Source organism: Pelobates fuscus, chromosome 3, assembly GCF_036172605.1.
Source record: "Pelobates fuscus isolate aPelFus1 chromosome 3, aPelFus1.pri, whole genome shotgun sequence".
Taxonomy (NCBI): Eukaryota; Metazoa; Chordata; class Amphibia; order Anura; family Pelobatidae; genus Pelobates; species Pelobates fuscus.
Genome location: NC_086319.1, coordinates 63,582,615 through 63,604,051, shown reverse-complemented (window position 1 = coordinate 63,604,051; position 21,437 = coordinate 63,582,615). Strand labels below are relative to the sequence as shown.

General features: G+C 41.6%; 1 protein-coding gene across 1 annotated transcript in view; it reads left to right on the top strand.

Moving 5' to 3' along the window:
- The window catches only part of LRRIQ1 (leucine rich repeats and IQ motif containing 1), a 172,344-nt gene that overhangs the window by 112,695 nt on the left and 38,212 nt on the right, over positions 1–21,437 (top strand). The window contains exon 22 of the mRNA XM_063447131.1: positions 4,275–4,373. Coding sequence (XP_063303201.1) covers positions 4,275–4,373 — 99 coding nt within the window. The remainder of the gene's footprint in view (positions 1–4,274; positions 4,374–21,437) is intronic.

Here is a 21,437-nt window from a genome sequence, read left to right as displayed (position 1 = left end):
GACCATAAAAAAAAAAAAAAAAAGTAAAATGCCCAATGACAAACTGGCACACACCTCGATGTGGATGCAACTGGAAGCTGGTTGAGTTTATCAAGAAGGGATTAAATCTCATCTCATTTTCCATTCCGTTAAGGCTTGAGTCTTGGAAAAGTAACATGCAGGAGACCACATGATAATAAATAAAATTTGAGTTTGAAAAAAGAAAAGAAAAACAAGATTCACCAAAGACCGTTAACCCTGCTTAAGTTCTATCCAAGTAATGTGCAGCTTATGCTGTTATGACATCATCAGTGGCAAAATCCACTGACCAACTCCCTGAAGCCAAAGTAAGGTCTCCAGAATGATTAAGAGACTTTTTGGACTGGTAGTGGTGGTAGATACAATCAAGAAAAATCTAAGGGATGTCAAAGAAGGAAATATACTCCCCATTATGACATAGGCTTATCCCACAATAATAACATGCTCCAGCCAGCCTTTTTCAGGACATGGATGCAAACATATTTATTCAAGTCCCTCAGAAGCAAGGTGTGCAGTAAGCTTTTTGTCCCGGAATTATCCAGAAGTTGGACTTGATATTTTGTGCAATTCTATGTTGTGTTTAGATCACATAGAATTTTACCAGATGTATTAATCATACTGACAAAATATGTTACATTTTATACCTTTACATATATCAATTTTTTTTGTGGTATGTTTTTGTCCTTGTACCTATGTGCAGCATTTGAAGAAGCTCTGCCAAGTCACATCAGTGATCCAAGGAGGATCCAATATATATATATATATATATATATATATATATCCATCCCGTTGGCGTCACATCCTACTTACATTGGCATAGACAATTACTTTTACATTTCTCAGAGTTTTAAACCTGGATTTCACCATATCTGTTTTTAATTTCAAGGAGCAGTCTCTGTGAAGTCAACCATTTGTGCAGGGCCACAATTATTTAATTTTAAGATGATCTTTTCAGTCTCTTGGTTGGTTTTCAAGGCATTGCATTTGTCACTACACTATATTTCTTTAAATTCAAAGCCACGATCAACAACTGTGCTACAGTACACTAGAAATTCATGCAATGTCCCCTTGCGTTGCCAGTCAACACCTGTTCATCTCTTGTCAGTCCATCAAGTGAAGTCTAGATCAGTCCTTTATTTTATTTTTTTCATAAAATCTTGTCCTGTCAAGTTTACTATCTAGCTTTGATTATGTCCAGTCGATTCCCTTCCTCTGACCACTTCCAGTCCTGCCCTATTTCATCTAATTTATTTTTGTACCATGGCCTTTTTTGTGGGTAGCAGCAACAACAGAAAAGGTTCAAAAACTGCCCATTGTTTAAAGATGCTAACACAAATTGTGTGGTTCAGCAAACAATTTACAGCCAATTACTGACTGCATAGTAAATGTGTGGTGTAGGAAGATTAATGAAGGAACTTATTGTTACGTAACATGAATGAGATATGATATCCAACAACTTACTTATCACATTTTTAGAGAGAAAAAAAACACAAGAAATTATTGTATTAAGTTGAGCAACAACAAAAATGATGTGTAGGTATTGGAAAAAAACTACTTTTTTACTATACTTACTTCTACTTCATGCTGATCTGAAGACTAGTTAAAATGAAAGCGTTCACAGATACATCCAGCACACAGTTTGTCAATGTTGCAGGCTGATCTTGGTTGTAGGGATGGGTATATGGTGACTCTTTACGGCCCATGTTGGATGCCTAAAGTAAAGGCAATATTTAGATGATTTGCCTCTCTGTGTGACTGTTTGCAATTCTCTTTCCATCTGACCTGAAAAATCATTATATTTCCCTCTTGGTCAAATATAATGAAGGAAATATAATGAGGGAAATATAATATTTGTATATACTTGCGGTTATTCACTATACTTTTTTTTTTTTTACTTTTTTTTTTTATTAGAATTGCAAAAAAGAGTGGAAAGAAAGCTGAGACTTTGGATACTTTTTCCAGATGGGCTATTTTTGCCTCTGTTTTCCCATCTGATTTAGTTTAATGTATAACCCTATCTATATTAAGAACAACATTAACTGACACAACCCAGTCTTATACATACATACATACATACCCTTTTATTTTGCCACCTTTTACACTATCAGTGGTTAAGAATGTTGTTGTTGTTTTTTTCTGATCTCCCTAAATATCACATTAATATATAACCAAAATAATGACCATTATTATCTCCATCACTGCTTTAGTGTATTGATCTACATGCAGCAGAGTTGGAGGGGCTCAGTGTGTTGATGCTAGATGTTGAGGTCTGGGAGGTGGATCCACAATGCAAGAAGAGACCTGAATGTTTCACTGGAGTCAGAACTGTTAGGCTAGACTTAGCAGAGCATTAGACTCATTTTCTAGACAGGTTAAATGGATGGTGGTTTGAGGAGGGTGGCAAAAGACAGAATTAAATAGGTTTTATCTTGCAGTAAAATACTGAACGTATCTGTAATAATGTGATAAAAAAAATATCAAATGAAATGTGTAATAAGGCGCTTCAGTGTATATGTAAATTCATGTTAAAGAATATGCTCAAAATAAGATGAACAATGCCTTTAACCTACTAAACACTCCTTGTGTCCCTCCTCACCTGATAACAGACAAAACAATATAGTGTGCCACTTGTTGTTTATGATTCTTATCTGTAATGCTGAAAACCACTGTGACATGATAATCTGAATTGAGCTGCTTAACTGCCATTTGGCATAATACCTCCATGAGGTGGCTATTCTCTTAAGAAGGGGATATCCTGATGCTGAAATTTAATGTAATGCTTGATTTAATTTAGAGACAAAATCATCCCTACAAGCATGCAGCTTCAAAGAGACAGTCCTTTCATTTTTTACAAATGGGTTCTGCTTATGACTAGGACCTCCAAGAGCAGAAAGGTTCATAATTTATGGCATCCTCTGAAACAGATATCGGTTATTTGAGTACATTTTGTGTAACTGCACACGTTACAGCTAGTGTATACTGAATAATTGTTCCTGAAAACCAAAGAACATGACAGTGTTCCATCTTTTAACTGTTTTCAATGGTAACATTAGTAGAAGGGCATCTTCTTTTTAAAGCGTGCGTTCTAGTGATAAACTGTGGACCATAGACCTGCATAAACCACAGACGTGAAAGCCTTTCATTGTAAATATACATTGTTTTTCAAAATGTACGATAAACCGAGCAATCATCTAATCCTATTTTCATATGTAGAGAACTGTAATACCAATCGAGCAGTTTTCGTATATCATTCATTCTCCACTAATCCATTACAGATACGGTCTGTACAGCTGTAATTGAAAGACCCAATATATTAAAATATTTACCCTATGGAAAAAGGAACTCCTGTTTTCTTACAATGTGCAAAGGATATCCTTAGAATCAGGAGAGACAGTAAACAAGGAATTTATTTATTTAATTTCTGTGTTGTGCTCCAGACATAGTGAAGGTATGGCTGCGTATTGTTGTCATAATTTCAGTAAGTTTATAAAATTAAGATCTAAAGGTTTGCATTTCAGTGTTTGCGGTTTTGAAATAATCTCTCTGAAGCATCCCATGTTGAAGAGGCACTTCTCAAACATATGAGACGCGTGATGACACAGACATCCTTTGAAGTTGAAACTGTATTAGAAAAATTGGTTCAAGGTTTTTGAAGAATGGCAGTCTAGGCTTTCACTATTTTGATCTACTTGGCTGTTTCTTGATTAGAAAAGTTCTGATCCTTAGTTGTATACTACTTAATGTTCCTTTTTAGACATATCTTCCAATGAGTGTGTACCACAGTGAGCTGTAGGGTATCCTCATGCATATGCAAATGATTAAGCTGGAGACCTTAGAATCAGTTCGCTTAGAAAGTGTTGAGAATTGGATGCAAATGTACTGGTACTTATGCATGCATACATCATTCTATGTATATACAATCACAATGATTGTATGTTGGGAAAACCATTTTAATGATTTATGTAATAGCATACCTCCGATGAGAAGATTATACTTGCATTGCAATCTTGTCCACAGCAAATAATGATGTGAATTAGTGAAATCATTAAATCTTAGTGTATATATTAGTGTTTAGGTTGTTTTTTATATAGATGGAATAATTTATTTTATTTTTATGAAGTTGGTCATTGTTCAGACACAAACTCTACCTGATTTACGATCCGATACTATGAGTGCAGTAAGGTTAAAGAGAGCAAAACAAATAGAAAAAAAAGGATCTTGGCCTTTTAATTTTAACATGAACCTTTTTCATTTAGACCCAACTGTGCGCTTGGCATTGTTCAAAAACAATGAAAATAAACATCTTCCTGTGAAACCACCAAAGAAGCCGCAGATGAAAGTAGAATATTTTCAAGGTGAGTACTTACATTGAATGTTTGTTATTTCTGATGCAGTTGTAAATTCTTTTGAACATAATTTAGTTGTTGTTGTTTTTTTTTTATTATTATTATTTCTGTGATTAATATTAGATTTTTATTGTACGTTACGGTCTTATGTCTTAAAGAGGCAATGTAGAGAATCTTTGGGAAAAACTCTAAAATCACTGTACTTTATATATGTCTTCTCTAGAGTTCTCATTTTCATTTTTAATTACTAAAATGATTTCCGTTTGTCACTGCATCATATAATTAATCTACCAGTGTGTTAAGCTGGCAACGGTCACTATTTAAATTTTCACTAATGGATTTATGTGTTTTAAATTTGGAGTTATGTTTTAAATAAGTGTAATTTATATTATTGATGTGGATAATAGTTAATTTGTTGCTGCAATAGAAAGCACCTGGTTTGGAACGCTTTCAAAAGTCCACATAATTTCTTTAAAAAGTCATTTTGATCCTTATTCTCATAGATATTACACCATATTCTGCATCAAAATAAAAAAAAAAGACTTTAAGCAAACTTGATTTGGTATAGTTTTGTTTTAGGTTTTTTTTTTACTAAAAAAAAAAAAAAAACATTTATGTTAACCATTTGGAGAAAAATACAAAGACTATTATCATCATGTGTTAAATAAGACTAATCTGTGTTTCAGAAATGGAAGCAGTCTGCTAAATTAGTAGAAAGCAAATGTTCATAATACTCCAGTAAAGCAAAAGTAAATAGCTTTTTATGAAATTATTAAGATTTTCTAGATTGTACTGATATGTCGTATATTCACACAGTCATAGGACAGGGAAGATCATACAATTTTCTCATTTTTGACCCTATCACTGGCCCCATAAACAAGATGTTACTCATAAAATTGAGGTTTGCCAACATGCTCTGTTTGATCATTGTTTCTCCCTATGTTGAGCATGCAAGATAAATGCATAATTACTACTGGATGTGCCAAGAGTAGCATTTTTTTTAATCCATGCAAATTTCAACCACACGCTACATTTTTCAAAGTTGACCTGCTATGTTGACAAGCTTTAAACAAACAGTCAGAAGTAGATATTTTAAAAGCACGTGTTTGTCTTCTACACAAATATTGCATATTGTTGTACAGCAAAGCCACATTGATGTCCACCAAAATAAAGATGTAAAATAGGTTGTGACGGCAAGCACAAAACACCAAAAAGTTCCCTTACATAGTCTTGAATGTTTTTTTTATTCGTATTTTAAAATAATTCATTTTGACTACAAGCATCCATGATTTTTTTTAAAGAAGATATATATTCAGTTCTTTTAGTTTCCAAAATGTATGAAATGCACAAAGTGGTACTTGCATAAATATATTTGAACTTTTTTTTTTTTTTTTTTTATTAAAAATTATACATTGATTCAAATATATACAGAAAGTGAAGTTTACATATTTATGTATTTAAGAAGCAGTATAACTTTAAACCTTAAATATTTATTATATTTTTATAAACCATGTTTTTATATATATATATATATATATATATATATATTTCTATAAACTATTTTTATATATGTTGTGTGTGTTGTTTTTCTCATTTAATGGATGAAAAATGAAAAGCAGAAACAAGCTAAGTGATAAAATGTATTTTTTTTTTCTTCAATTGGTAAAGTGCAAATTCTTCTAACATTTTCATTTTTCATTAAGCATTAGTCAAGTATTAGTAGAAATATTAACATCACATATGTTCCCTGTTAAATGGCAAAGCACACTTGGAGGGAGTCAATTGGAGCACGTTTACTCTTAAAGATAAAACATACTTTCTTAATAGATATTTAAAGGAGGTCAGCTCTCCTGAATCATGCAATATTAACGAAAGGATTTTCTCTTGCTTTAAGGCATGGTAGAAGGTGGTATGTAACAAAATAAGGTAAAAAAATATTGTGGAAATTTGTGAGCAAACATCTTTTTGCCTGTAATCATGTCTGGAAGGCATAGTTTAATGTTGCACATGGAAATTTACTGCTTTGGTTGTAAAATGCCGTTTTCTTTTGTTTTTCTATTAGTAGTAGGTTAGAACTTTTTGAATTTTCTAATTATATGTGTGTAGATTTGTGGTTTTATGTGCTTATCTATGTGTGTGTGTGTGTGTGTGTGTGTGCGTGTGTGTGTGTATGTATATGTATATATTTATATGTATATATTTGAAAACGAGAGAAATCTCAATGTATCCTTCCTGGTAAAATATTTTTGTGCGTGCGTGCGTGTGTGTGTTATCCCAACAGTTTGCACAAATTGTGCTAAAATCTGGACATTGTACAAAACATTAATCAAACCCTCCTAAAACATGCAAAACAAGAAAAATGTAAAAAAAAAAAAAACTATTATTGGGAATTTTAGCAACTACTGTTAGTTTAGCCTTTGCGGGGTATATAAAAAAGAAAAAAAGAAAACTATAATATTTTAACAGAAACTAATCATGGTAATTTTGTTGTATTTTTAACCAATGTAATGAACGTAGGGCAGCCAAACTAACGCCTGGAGACTACAGAGCGAACACAGAAAAGTGCATTCACTAAAGTGTAAATGGTCAGTAATTTAAAGTAGATTTAAAATTTTAGGCCAAAGTAGCTTTACAACATACAGTAGAATAATCTAATGTTTGCAATTGCAATATTGTGGCCTAAAATTTTAAATTTACTTTGAATTCTGACAATTAATGACTAAAACTACAGATGTATCTCTTTCTATCCCTGTCACTTTATAGTACAGAAATGTTTTTACTCCAAAATCAGTTAATTAATGTATTGTTTGCACTGACTGCCACGTGCAGAGGACAAAACTAAAATCAGTGATTGCCCAGGAGCTAGGATGGAGGTGCCTAATTGCGAAGTAAAGAGGTGTAAATGTCTATATTTAATTTTCATTTTCACACCTCACAAATTAAAGTTTCCTAAATATGCGAGTTAAGTAAGCATAAAATGAGAAATTATGGGAAATGACAGTTCCTCTTTAAATTGATGATTTTCTTTTACCCTCTCTTTCTAAAAATAAGAAGTATACCATATAACAAGTAACCTACTGATAGTATTTTTCTAACGGGGTACCTATGATATTAAGAAATCAGCTGACCATATGTTGACCCTTTAACTTCATTGAATCTAATATCTTAAATAATTTCAAATAAAGTTGTTGTATTTTTGATCAGGATAATGATAATTGCCTGTAAGATATAGTTTTTACTATAGGAAACTAACTTTGAGGCCTGAATGTTTGTTATTTTACAATATAATATATTTAAAAATTCCTTTTACTTGCCAGCGTTTTACATCTTCAGCATGCAAACACAAAAAACATAACAGCTGTATGTGCAAACTGATATCCACTACATACACATTAATGAAGACTATAGAAAAAAAATCACAAGGCATACAGAATTTCCAATAGGATTGGTTTTAAATTGTGTCTTCATCTCTGTACATAGTGTGTACAGACGCGATGGAAAGAGCTCACTCACACGGCTTATGATGCTTAAAGACACTGTAATACATTTTTGCTCTTGACTGCTGTAATAAAATCAGATATTTTAGCATCATATTGAAGCCTAGTGAATGCACTGCAAATCTTTTTAATCTATCCGGTCTGAGTTTTAGCATCCAGGCAAGCAAGTTCATGGGAGAAGTGAATGTGAGGCCCGTGTTGTTTGTGTGTGTGTGTGTGTGTATGTATGTGTGTATGTATATAATCACTTTATCTCAAAAGAATTTTGTTATTTAAACATAATTTGCAATTAGAAGTGTGAATTGTTAGGCTATTTATTGCTGTGAGTACTCCGGTAACTAGGAGTTGGCCACCTTCAGGCGTGTTTTAATAGTGTTAAGAAATGATATCATTCTTGGCAGTGTGTATGCCTGTTGTCCTCATGTGTCTAGGATTGAACCTTTGCGGTTAGCACTGGTAATTGTTAGATCCAGTGGATTAAATTATATATAGACAGGTTTGAATTAGTGAACTTTGCTATCTGTTTTTGGAAAATTATTTAATCATTTTTGCAAACACTAAAAAAAAATGTGTGTTGGTTTAAGTAACTCCACTGTATTTTTGTGTTTGTTGTCTAGTTGTATAGGGAAATGCTTTAACCTTTCTGTTATGTTAATTATACACACACAAACACAAAAATAAATAGCAGACCTTGTTTACAGTACTGGGCAGAGTACTCTCATATTAAAGTCCCAAGTATTACCTTGAAAATCAAACTGTGCTTTAACATGTTAGAACTAAATGAATTGCTTGTTTGTAATCTAAATATTTTTCTATAACATCTAGTGATCTAATTATAGTAATAAAATTAGTATAAGCTGTACATTCACCATGTTTGTTATTTTATAGCATTATGATTTTTTTTTTTATATTTTTATTTTGTGCTGGGGGTAATTGTTAAAAAATAAAGACTTATACGTAGTTCATTTTTTGTCCATCACTCTTGGACTCTTGTGGCCAGTTTATTGCTCATTTGTTTATAAGATCTAAAGACCTCATATTATTGCAAATTACAACATCAGCATTTTTGAAACTTTTTGAGCAGTATCCTTGAGGTACATGACTCTTGACGCATGTGCTGTCCTTTTTTATTGAATACATTGCTTTAGTTTTGTTGGAAAAATAGATTTTTTTAATTCACACTGTTTGGAAATATACTGAACCAGTATAAGTTCATAAACAAGTTGATCAAGTTGATTTTTTTTAAACAGAGACAACAAAACGCTGTCTACTCGAAAGAATTATAAATAGTTTTGCGTTGCGTTCTTGAGATCTCCCATAAAGGTTGTCCATGCGTTAGCTTCACATTTGTCACCCTATCCACATTTTTCATTGGACATGGTATACAGAGATATGTAGACCAAACTATTACTACGCAAGGCTCCAGGATAAAAAAAAGCTTATATTTATTTAAGAATCATCCTGAAAACAAAAGCATAAGTATCTGTTTAAGAATAGGAACAGCAGGAGGTTTTTTCTATTTTATTTTGTGTGTGTGTGCTTTTTTGATCAGTCATTTTTTAATTAAAGCAGTTCAACTCTTGCTCCGTATGTAGCAAGTAAAACTTAAACATATACATTTCCAAAAACTTGTAAGATCTTTATCTGGCAATGTGATGAAACAGAGGAAGTTTGAGTTTTAAAATAAGAGCCGTGTAGCTTTGTTTCATATTATCTAGTGTGAGCTCACACAACAATAGAGGCCTGCACATTGAAATATTTTCTCATCTTAAGGAATGAATGGCTCTCGATCAGCCCTGTAACATGTAAAATGAGTAGGTTAGTTATGTCCAATACATCCACAAAAGAGCCAGGATAAAATAAACATGAGGAGTTGGATATCTTGGAAAAAATCTGTCATGGGTTTGGGTTAATCATCTCCAGAAGAAATTCAACTTGATGCTTGAAATGTTAGACTTCTCGGAGAAAGTAGTAAGCCCGAGGCACTGTTGATCTGAAGGAGTGCTCTCCATGGGTCAGATGTGCTCTGCTGGCAGAGTGCAAACCTAGTTCACAAGAAAGACCCTCTGAAATCTATGGCCGTGGTCTTTTAGTTTTCGCTCTTGGGCTTCACTTGCATCTCTATTCTAGCCCTTTTTTTGTTTAGTTTTTCCCTATGAATAAAGAACATGAACTAAAATATGTATCTAATTTCGATTCCATGTGTGCGTCTATCAAAACAGAGCATTCTACAGCCACATGTGAAGTGACACACATTTATTTTAAAAGAAAAAAAAGTCAGGTTAATGGAAAATACCATAATACATATTGTAAGAAATATTATTGACCAGATTATGTCTCAGGAGGAACTTGGAAGAAAAAAAAACACCCATACACACACTTCAAGCAAGACAGGGGCAGAAACCTTCACATTCTTTGCATCTGACCAGTATATGACCTGATAACTATTTCCTGTGCCTAGAAAAGGTTGCGACCTGGGTCGGGGAGAGCAAGATACAGATAATTTTAGAAACCGTTTAAAGCTGAATGAATTTTTACCGGGGGAGTACGGGGAGTACAACGTCTGGATTAATCCTTTAATGAATGAAGTGGTTCAACACTTGCATTTAACTAAGAATGGTTAAAAATAAACACAATGCTTGCTGCCATGTGCTCAAGTGCCAAAGGTTCAAGCTGGTTTTAAATAAAATAACACAAAATGGAAGGACTCTGTTTTACTAATGATTATTGTCAGATTAGAAGGCATATTTAATTCACATTGGATACTCTCTTCCTGTTTAGACTCTGATTAAAAAGAGAAATACTGTTCAGGAAAAAGTTTATTACCGGTTTACAAATAAAAATAATTTAAATGGCTAAGAAAACGACTGTTTCCGCTAGATTAAAGAGACGTGCTACATTTACCATTTCAACATTCAACTACTGGATAAAGTGATGAAAGTTGTATACCCAGCTTAGTATAAATTAAAGTAACCTACTACAGTAAATGTTCTTGTGTTTTGCCATTTCTTTTATTGCATTTATTATTGATGACCCCAGTTCAATGTGTTGTAGAGTGTTTGCTCTGTAGCCTATTCAGAGTTAGAGCACATGCTTATGTAACTTGTTTATAGCACAACAAATTCATATTGTGCTAACATTGGGATCTTGCAAGAATTAAGGCAATTCGTCCATTCATCATTATGATGCTATATTGTTAAAAAAAAAATGATTTTACTAAATATCATTATGTGTATAAATAGTATAGGTAGAACACAATATCAGTGTATAGGAGGGGGTAATTTTGTTTCCAGTATTAGGCACAATTAAAGATGCGTAACATAAATTGAAATTAGAATAAATAAAAGCATATAACCTTTTAATACTACTTTTGGGTTTAGTGTTTTTTTTTTTGCTCTAGTATTGAAGGATTATTCCAAATAAAAGTCTACACTACAAAAAAAAGGGATAGAAACAATAGAAGAACTCTAAAATATCTCAGTTGCAAGTTTGATAACTGTGCATTCATGGTAGTGGAAAGGACATGGAGTTGACACACATCTCATATTCTAGTTCTGTGTCTGTGAAGTTGTATAGTGCCTTCAAAAGCATGATCCGATTTAAACTACACTAACCCAGTTACACTTTCAGATGTTGCGTAGCTAGCATTCCACTGCTAATAAATCTTGTTAAATATGTAATTTGTCACATTCTAGTTATTTTGGTCAACATCTTTACATATTTATTTCAGATGTGATCAGTGTATGTCTAGAACTGTTTGTATCCTCTATACAATGAAACCTTTACACAGACATACAGTAGATATCAAGAGTTTTAGGTGTACGAAGTGTCCGGGGTTGTAATTTACCTAAAAATTATGTTTAAATGTGGCCTTGTTTCCATATTAAAAAGTGAGAATATGGAGAACCAACCGGTCACATGAAAAGTTTAATATGATAGTCTGATATTGCAAACTAAATTTGTTAAGGCCACTTTGATTAATATCCAATACAGCAGTATGTTTTATGGGACCAACCTACAGAATCAAGTAACACTTATCGCCACTAGTGATGTCCCGAATAGTTCGCTGGCGAATAGTTCCTGGCGAACATAGCTTGTTCGCGTTCGCCACGGCGAGCGAACATATGCGATGTTCGGTCCGCCCCCTATTTGTCATCATTGAGTAAACTTTGACCCTGTACCTCACAGTCAGCAGACACATTCCAGCCAATCAGCAGCAGCCCCTCCCTCCCAGACCCTCCCACCTCATGGACAGCATCCATTTTAGATTCATTCGGAAGCTGCATTCTTAGTGAGAGGAGGGACAGTGTAGCTGCTGCTGATTTTAATAGGGAAATCGATAGCTAGGCTAGTGTATTCAGTGTCCACTACAGTCCTGAAGGACTCATTTGATCTCTGCTGTAAGGACAGCACCCCAAAAAGCCCTTTTTAGGGCTAGAACATCAGTCTGCTTTTTTTTTTCCTGTGTAATCTAATTGCAGTTGCCTGCCTGCCAGCGTGTGTGTCAGGCTTACAGCGTATACTGTGCCCACTTGCCCAGTGCCACCACTCATATCTGGTGTCACAATAGCTTGCATTTAAAAAAAACACTTTTTTGACTGTAATATAATAGCAGTCAGTTTTCTTCACACGTGTGCGTTTCAGGGCCTGCCAGGGCACAGTGTCACACCAGTGCAACTCATATCTGGTGTAACGGTAGTGTACATTTAAAAAAAAAATAGAAATTTGACTGAAATAATAGCAGTCAGTTTCCTTCACACGTGTGCATTTCAGGGCTTGCCAGGGCACAGTGTCACACCAGTGCAACTCATATCTGGTGTAACAGTAATGTACATTAAAAAAAAACTAGAAATTTGACTGTGAAATAATAGCAGTCAGTTTCCTTCACACGTGTGCATTTCAGGGCTTGCCAGGGCACAGTGTCACACCAGTGCAACTCATATCTGGTGTAACAGTAGTGTACATAAAAAAAAACTAGAAATTTGACTGTGAAATAATAGCAGTCAGTTTCCTTCACACGTGTGCATTTCAGGGCCTGCCAGGGCACAGTGTCACACCAGTGCAACTCATATCTGGTGTAACAGTAGTGTACATTTAAAAAAAAACTAGAAATTTGACTGTGAAATAATAGCAGTCAGTTTCCTTCACACGTGTGCATTTCAGGGCCTTCCAGGGCACAGTGTCACACCAGTGCAACTCATATCTGGTGTAACAGTAGTGTACATTAAAAAAGAAAAACTAGGGGGCGTGGCTTGGAGGCCGAGGAAGATGGCGGCGTAAACCCGGAGCTCCTCAGCCGGCTCAGCTAACGATCCTCGTCACAGCACTAATACTGAGCAACCATGGGTAAAACACACCGGGCATCACACTCTGCCAAGCCCGCCGACACGCCGAAGGGTGCCAATCCCTCCTCCATGCGGCACTACCTGACGTCCCAAGCCGAAACGGCCTCTCAGGCCTCCAACGATTCGGAGGAGCCAGCCGTCTCCAGCCCAGCATCGCCACGCGGCGAACTTCAGGGACCGCAAACCCAGACACCCCCAGACTCCCAACCTGAGTGGGTGCAACTAATCCGGGCACTCCCGACCAAACAAGACCTGAAGGAGGCCAACTCAGGACTGCGGTCCTCCATTACGGCGGAGCTGCACTCCCTCAGAGAGGACATTCAGGGCCTACACACCAAGGTGGCGCAGCTGGAGGCGGACTGCGACCACCTGACGTCCACCCAATCTGCCTCTGCAAACACCCTGCGGAACCACACTGCTCAGATGCAGCAGATGGCCTTACACATAGAGGACTTGGATAACCGTGGCCGCAGACAGAACATCAGGGTGAGGGGTATCCCCGAAGAGACCGACCAAAACACACCTATCCGTGATACTCTCAGGGAACTATTCAACAGAATACTAGGCCGCCCGACTACAACTAACATTGACTTTGTCAGAGCTCACAGGGCGCTAAGACCGAGGGGTCCCCCGGAGGCCCCCCCCCCAGAGACACGATTTGCTGCCTGGCAGACTTCCAACTCAAGGAAGACATATTGCGCAAGGCACGAGGAATGGAGGGGATCACCCTACACGGAGCAGGGGTACAGCTCTACCCAGACCTCTCCCCGGCCACTCTGGCCTACCGGAGGGCAATGAAGCCCCTCACTAGAGCTCTTCAGGCTCAAAAGATTAGGTACCGATGGAACTTTCCAACTGGGTTACAGGCCATCACCGCGGAGGGCACATTTACAGTCCGACAACCCGAAGATCTTGCTGATTTAACCGTGGAGCTGCAACTCCCCCCCCATCCACATGGCCTGGCCGGACCCCGCCGCTTTTTACACCATGAACTCCAACACGCGGGGACCTCCACCCCTACCTCGCAGAAGCAGGGGCTCCCGCCAGCAAGCCACCAGGCTTTCGGGGACTGCACCATAAAAGCACTAGAGACGATCACAGCACATAACCGCAAGTAACATCCCGTGGGACTCTCACCTCACTCGGGGCAGCAGCCTCGTACGAACTCTATACGGACGCTTTGAGGCCTACATAGGCCAACATGTGGTAACTCAAGATGTCGGAGGGGGGTGGGGGGAGGGGGGACTGTTGGGTCACTGTACCGGTAGGGGTCCGTTTGCCCCGGCTTATTCCTCTCAGACTGGGGGGGAAGAAAAGAGAGGCCCCTCGTGAGGGGGTGACACCTATGGTCAATCCGGGCCCCGCTGGGGGAGGTTGGGAATGGGGACCCAACGGGGAGATACATTTAACCCTCAGCCCAGTGCCAGGCACGAATGCCATGAGACGCTTGGGGGACATGCCCCACCCCGACACCAGGGGGGGAGAGAGAGTGGTTCCGCCTGACTGGGCCCCGCCGCGGGGGCCCCGGTACGCCTGTGATGACCCTGGCGAGCAGGCGGGGGGGGCCCCGCCGGCGGGGCTCACTCATCCCTACACAGCCCAGACACGCACACAACTGCTGAGAGGGAACTGTAGACACTCTAGGCAGCCAGGTACGGTGGACCTAACTCACACCCCTGAAGCCATTCTCCATTAGCTAACCCGACACACACGACACTTGCCCCACTCATTGACTCAACCTGGCAACAACACACGAGGGAACGCCCGAAGAGGCCTAGAGATGAGGGGATTGCCCCGCGGGGGGATACAGAGGGGACCCGATCAGAGACAAGGGCATGCTCACCTGGAGGGGGGGAAAGGGGAGTGGGGAGGTGCAGCCCGAAAACTCTGAAAGGGGAACATGTATTATGGAATATGATGCTGATTTATGTACTGTTTAATTTGTTATTGCATAAGTTCTCATGCATGGTTGTTATGTTACGTTATGCTAAACTTGCTTCATTACACGACAGGCACTCATGTCCGGCCCACGGACACCCGACCCGGAAACACATTGACGAGGATCATACCAAGGACACGACTCCGGCAGACAGAGCCGAACTAGGAACTCACAGGGACCCGACGAGTAGAGACCGAAACACTACTCACAGGTACTCGCTAACCACGTGGACACGGGGAGGGCTGGACACACCCGGAGTCCCCTTACCTCCTCCTACAACCCCGTAGGACACAGCGACATTCAAAAGGTGAGTGGAATCCGCGGACCGTAGGAGCCCGCGGTCCTACCACTCCCCGTCGCTGACACCTCCTTGTCGCCCAAAAGGGACAAGAACATACACACACACATTCTCCCTTCCCCTACCCACTAGCCCCGCCCAGACGATCCCGACTGACGGAACACCCTCCCGGACACTAAGACCTGACTGATACCTACCCCGCTACACCATGACACAAAAGGCCCTCACACCGGAAGACCTCACCATCCTCTCCATCAATGCCAGAGGCCTCAACAAACCAGAGAGGCGCTCGGGGGCACTTAGGGACTTCCATACTAACAGAGCCTCTATTGTTCTGATACAGGAGACACATTTCAGGGAAGGAAGTAGGCCGAAACTGACCGACCACCACTTCCCGACGGGATACTATAGTGATTACCACGCAGGAAAATCTAGGGGCACGGCTATCCTGATTAGCAAGCGGGTCCCATTTGAAGAGGGAGGCCAGATGACAGACAGGGAGGGCAGATATTTATTCATAAGGGGCACGATCGCAGGCCAGGCCTACACCATCGCAAACATCTATGCTCCTAACCACGGGCAACACAAATTCCTAGCGAATACTCTCAAAAAACTACAGACTTTCACAGAGGGAATCCTCATAATTGGGGGCGACCTAAACGTAGCACTCCATCCACACTGGGACTCATCCACTGGCACATCCCGCGTACCGACACAACACCTCAACCAAATTAAATCCCTTTTAACACGCCACAGACGGATAGACTGCTGGAGAGCCCACCACCCCGACGAGAAGGACTACACCTTCTTCTCACACCCACACAACGCATACTCCAGGCTGGATTATTTCTTCACCTCACATTACCACCTACCACTGACACGCGGCGCGGAGCATGGAACGGCGACATGGTCGGACCACGCACCCGTGACCCTGACACTTGCATCCCCCCTCTATAGACCGAGGCTCTCTAAGTGGAGACTCAACGACTACTTGCTCACCAGACCGGACCTAACAACAGACATAGGGGCACAACTAAAAGACTACTTCAGGACAAACCCGACCGAACAGACGTCACCGACCATTAGGTGGGAGGCACATAAAAGCGTGGTCCGCGGACACTTCATCAGACAGAGTGCCACCCTTAAAAAACAGACTGACCACCAAATGAAAGAGGTGGTGACAGAGATACAAAGACTAGACTCCCTCAATAAAAAAGCACAACATCAAACACACCAGACGACACTGCTACAATTACGACGCGAATTGACCGGCCTCCTCCACAGGAAACACCACAGAGACGCGGTCAGACATAAAGCCTTTTTCCTACTCCATGGTAACAAGAGTGGAAAACTGCTGGCGAGAATGCTCGCCAAACGGAGACAGATGACATACATTGACAAAATGAGAGACGCGAAAGGCACCCTGCAGCGCCTACCCTCCAAAATCTCAGACATAATAAGGGGATACTACTCCGACCTATATGCCCTCCCACAGCCCCACTCGGATACGGCGAAAGCCGGCCTACGAGAGAAAATCAATAACTACTTGACAGCACACACCCTCCCGACAATCGATACAGATGCATCCAACAGACTAGACGAACCCATCACAATGGACGAGCTAACTCGGGCCATCAAAGGGACGAAACAGGGCAAAAGCCCGGGACCAGACGGGTTACCACTGAAGTATTACAAGACGTTTGCTGACCACCTATACGCCCCCCTACTAGACGCATTAAATGCCGTACGAGAGGGACACCACCTCCCCAAACAATCATTGACTGCACATATCACCCTCATCCCGAAAGGCGACAAAGACAGAGACCAATGCGGTAATTTCAGACCGATTTCACTCATCAACTGTGACGTTAAACTGCTAGCGAAAATCCTAGCCACGCGCCTCCAAACCCACATCCCCCACCTGATACATTCAGACCAGGTGGGATTTGTCACGGGCCGCGAGGCTAGGGACAACACAGTCAGGGCACTGACCCTTATTCATAGCCAGGGCAAGCACAACGATGGCCTTCCCTTGCTATCCACGGACGCAGAGAAGGCCTTCGACAGAGTTAACTGGCAATACATGTTCCAGACACTGACGCACTTGGGGCTGGGACCGCACTTCAGGGGCTGGATTGAGGCGCTATATGACGGACCCACGGCACATGTTATCGTTAACGGGGCAGTGACGAGGGAGCTGACGATCCATAACGGCACAAGACAGGGGTGTCCCCTGTCCCCCCTTTTATTCGTACTGGCGCTCGAACCCTTCCTTACTCATGTGCGGCATGATGCGGACATAAGGGGTATCACGAAAGGTGACACACAGCATAAGGTGGCGGTGGCTGTTCTTTGTCACCCACCCAGAGGTCTCGCTCCCGAACATCCTGAAAGCATTCCGGGAATACGGGGCAATATCCAATCTTAAAATTAACTACTCAAAGTCCTACGCCCTGAATATTAACATACCCGAAACCAGGGCCGCCCCACTGAGACAGAGCCACACGTTCCAATGGGCAGACCAGAAGATCCAATACCTAGGTACATGGCTGACCAAGAACACCAAAGCCCTGTATGGGGCAAACTTTGCCCCCCTATTAGATAAATTTAGACGGGACCTGTCAGATTGGGCATACCCGCACATATCCTGGTTAGGCAGGATCCAAGTTATTAAAATGAATTTTCTCCCGCGCCTACTGTACCTTATGCAAGCCCTCCCAATCACTATCCCCAGATCTTTCTTTACCACCCTGAGACAAGCGATGGGTAGATACATCTGGAACCGAAGAAGGCCGAGAGTTAGGATGAACACACTGACTCTGCCCAAGGACAGGGGAGGCTTGGCTATGCCGGATCTCGCCCTGTACTACGAGTCCTGCCACCTCCAAAGAGTCATGGAGTGGACAAAGGGAAAGGTACTCAAGAGCTGGAAGACCGTGGAAGAGGTGGAGGCGGGGAGACCGCTATCCACTCTGCCTTGGCAGGTGGGGGGGGGGGCGGGGGGACAATACTCACCCTACACAGCCGCGACACTGCAGGTCTGGAAGAGGGTGGCAAAAAGATGCAGACTTGCGCCCCACCCGTCCCCTCTCCTTCCCCTGACCCACAACGACAGCTTCCCACCTGGCTCGGACCCTAACTCATTCAGAGACTTGATACACCACAAAGCCCCCAAACTACACCACTTACTCGACGGGCCTGACTGCAAGACGCTACCAAACCTATTGGAGGGAGCCACCCCCACACTACTACACCACTTTAAATACAGACAACTACGTAGCTACATACGAACCCTCCCGGGAGGCATAGCCTTGACAAGGGAACCCACTACGTTCGAACGACTGTGCCTAGACCCAAACCCTCAACCGCACGGGATCTCACTCATCTATTCCTCACTTCAAAGGGAAACCCCGACAGAAAAACCGAAATTCATGGGGAAATGGGAACAGGCGCTAGGTAAGACATTCACAGACGGAGACTGGGAGGATATGTGCTATCTAGTGCATCACTGCTCAGTCTTTAGCAAGACGCAAGAGACAGCCTTTAAGCTACTTACAAATTGGTACTGCACCCCAGCCGCTCTCCACGCTATGAACCCAGAACACTCAGAACTCTGTTGGAGATGCAACACAGAGATAGGCACCACACTTCACCTTTGGTGGGACTGTAGGGCCATCCGACCCTTCTGGAATGGCATACACAGTCTCCTCCACACGTTCTCCGATGCACCACCACCCTTCACACCCGAAGCCATGCTCCTACACCATACGCAGACTCCCAGATCACGGTACAAAAAATCCTTAACCATACGAATCCTAAACGTAGCCAAACAGGTGCTTCCACAATTCTGGAAGCAGACAGCCACCCCACCACTGACGGCCTGGTTCTCCCAAATGGAAGAACTCAGGGCAATAGAAGAACTCAACATGAGCGCCGCTAACGCTTCCGACAAATACCTAGAAATTTGGGCCCATTGGCTATTAACGACCACCAAACCAGACTTCACACAAAGACTACAATACGAGACCCAAGCAGAGGTAGACGGTGACACCCCCCCCTGACGGAGACCGACCCCACACGGACTGGACCCCTACCCAACCCCCTCACACTACACACGCTCACTACCACAGGACACATGAAACAAGACACCCAGATGACCTACGGGACATCGAGACATAGGTCTGCGATACACAGTACACGAATCTGACTTGGGCACATACGCCTTAGGACGTGACCTAGACATGGGATCTGACCATCCCGACTCACCACTATGCTGCAATTTTACGAAGCATGTCAGTCTAAACATGTATGGACCTGCGTGTCCACCCTACTAATTATCGAAGCATGCGAAAATAACGTATTTCTATTACAAGCTCATCTTCACTCAGGGGACCTGCGCGTCCCACAGTTCGAAACTTTTAATGTTGTAATGTGACCTGCGAGTCGCCAATTCTGCTCACGAGACCAATCGATGGTAACCAAGCGAAAATGTGGGACCTGCGAGTCCCGATTGCATCGTTTACCACTGAAAACTGAAAAATTCTATAAAAATATATTTACAAAAAAGAAAAACTAGAAATTTGACTGTGAAATAATAGCAGTCAGTTTCCTTCACACGTGTGCGTTTCAGGGCCTGCCAGGACACAGTGTCACACCAGTGCAACTCATATCTGGTGTAACAGTAGTGTACATTTAAACAATAAATACAATTTTGACTGTAATAGATTGAATAGCAGTTAGTTGTCTGCAAGCGTGTGTGTCAGGCCTACAGCGTCTACTCTGCCAACTTCTGCCAGTGTACAGTGCCACTCATATCTGTTGTCACAGTAGCTTGCACACATAGTACCACTAATCGAAAAAAAAATTACAGGCAGAGGCAGGCCACCCCACAGGGGCCGTCGTGGTCGTGGTGCTGTGATTCCCTTTGGCCCTAGAATAATGCCCAGTGTTCAGAGGCCACGTACCCTGAACTCGAAAAGTTCTGAGGACATAGTTGACTGGCTAACACAGGCCACCCAATCTTGTACAGCTTCCGCTCGGAACCTTGATGCACCATCCTCCTCCAGCTTAGCTTCGGGCACCTCTCAAGTTACCACTCGCCCGCCTGACGCCACCACCAACACTAGCACCACAGCCGCTTCACTTGATCTGTTAGTGGAGTTATTTACACATCAGTTGGAAGAAATGAGTGATGCGCAACCATTATTGCCAGAGGATGTAGATAACAGGGATATGTCTCAGTCAGGCAGCATTACACACATGGACGTACGGTGTGATGATGATAATGTTGTACCCGCTGCTGCTTCCTTTGCTGAGTGGTCAGATACAAGTGAAGCGGTTGATGATGACGATGCATCCGTGGATGTCACGTGGGTGCCCGCTAGAAGAGAAGAAGAACAGGGGGAAAGTTCAGATGGGGAGACAGAGAGGAGGAGGAGATGAGTTGGAAGCAGGGGGAGGTCGTCGCAAGGAGCTAGTGGCACAGTCAGACAGCATGCATTGGCACCCGGGGTCAGCCAGACAGCACGCCAATCAACGCATGCTGTTGCCACCACCAGAATGCCGTCATTGCAGAGCTCAGTGTGGCATTTCTTTTGTGTGTCTGCCTCTGATAACAGCGATGCCATTTGCAACCTGTGCCAAAAGAAACGGAGTCGTGGAAAGTCCAACACCCACCTAGGTACAACTGCTTTGCGAAGGCACATGATCGCACATGACAAACACCTATGGGATCAACACATGAGTACAAGCAGCACACAAACTCAAAACCGCCATCCTCCTCCTGGTCCAGCATCTTCAGCCACGTCAACCACTGCTGTCCTCCTTGCCCCTCTCAACCATCCGCCACTCCGTCTCTCGCCTTGAGCAGTTCCTGCTCATCTGCCCACAGTCAGGTGTCTGTCAAGGACATGTTTGAGCGTAGGAAGCCAATGTCACAGCTGGCAGCTGGCTTGTCTGAACTCTTAGCCCGCCAGCTTTTACCATACAAGCTGG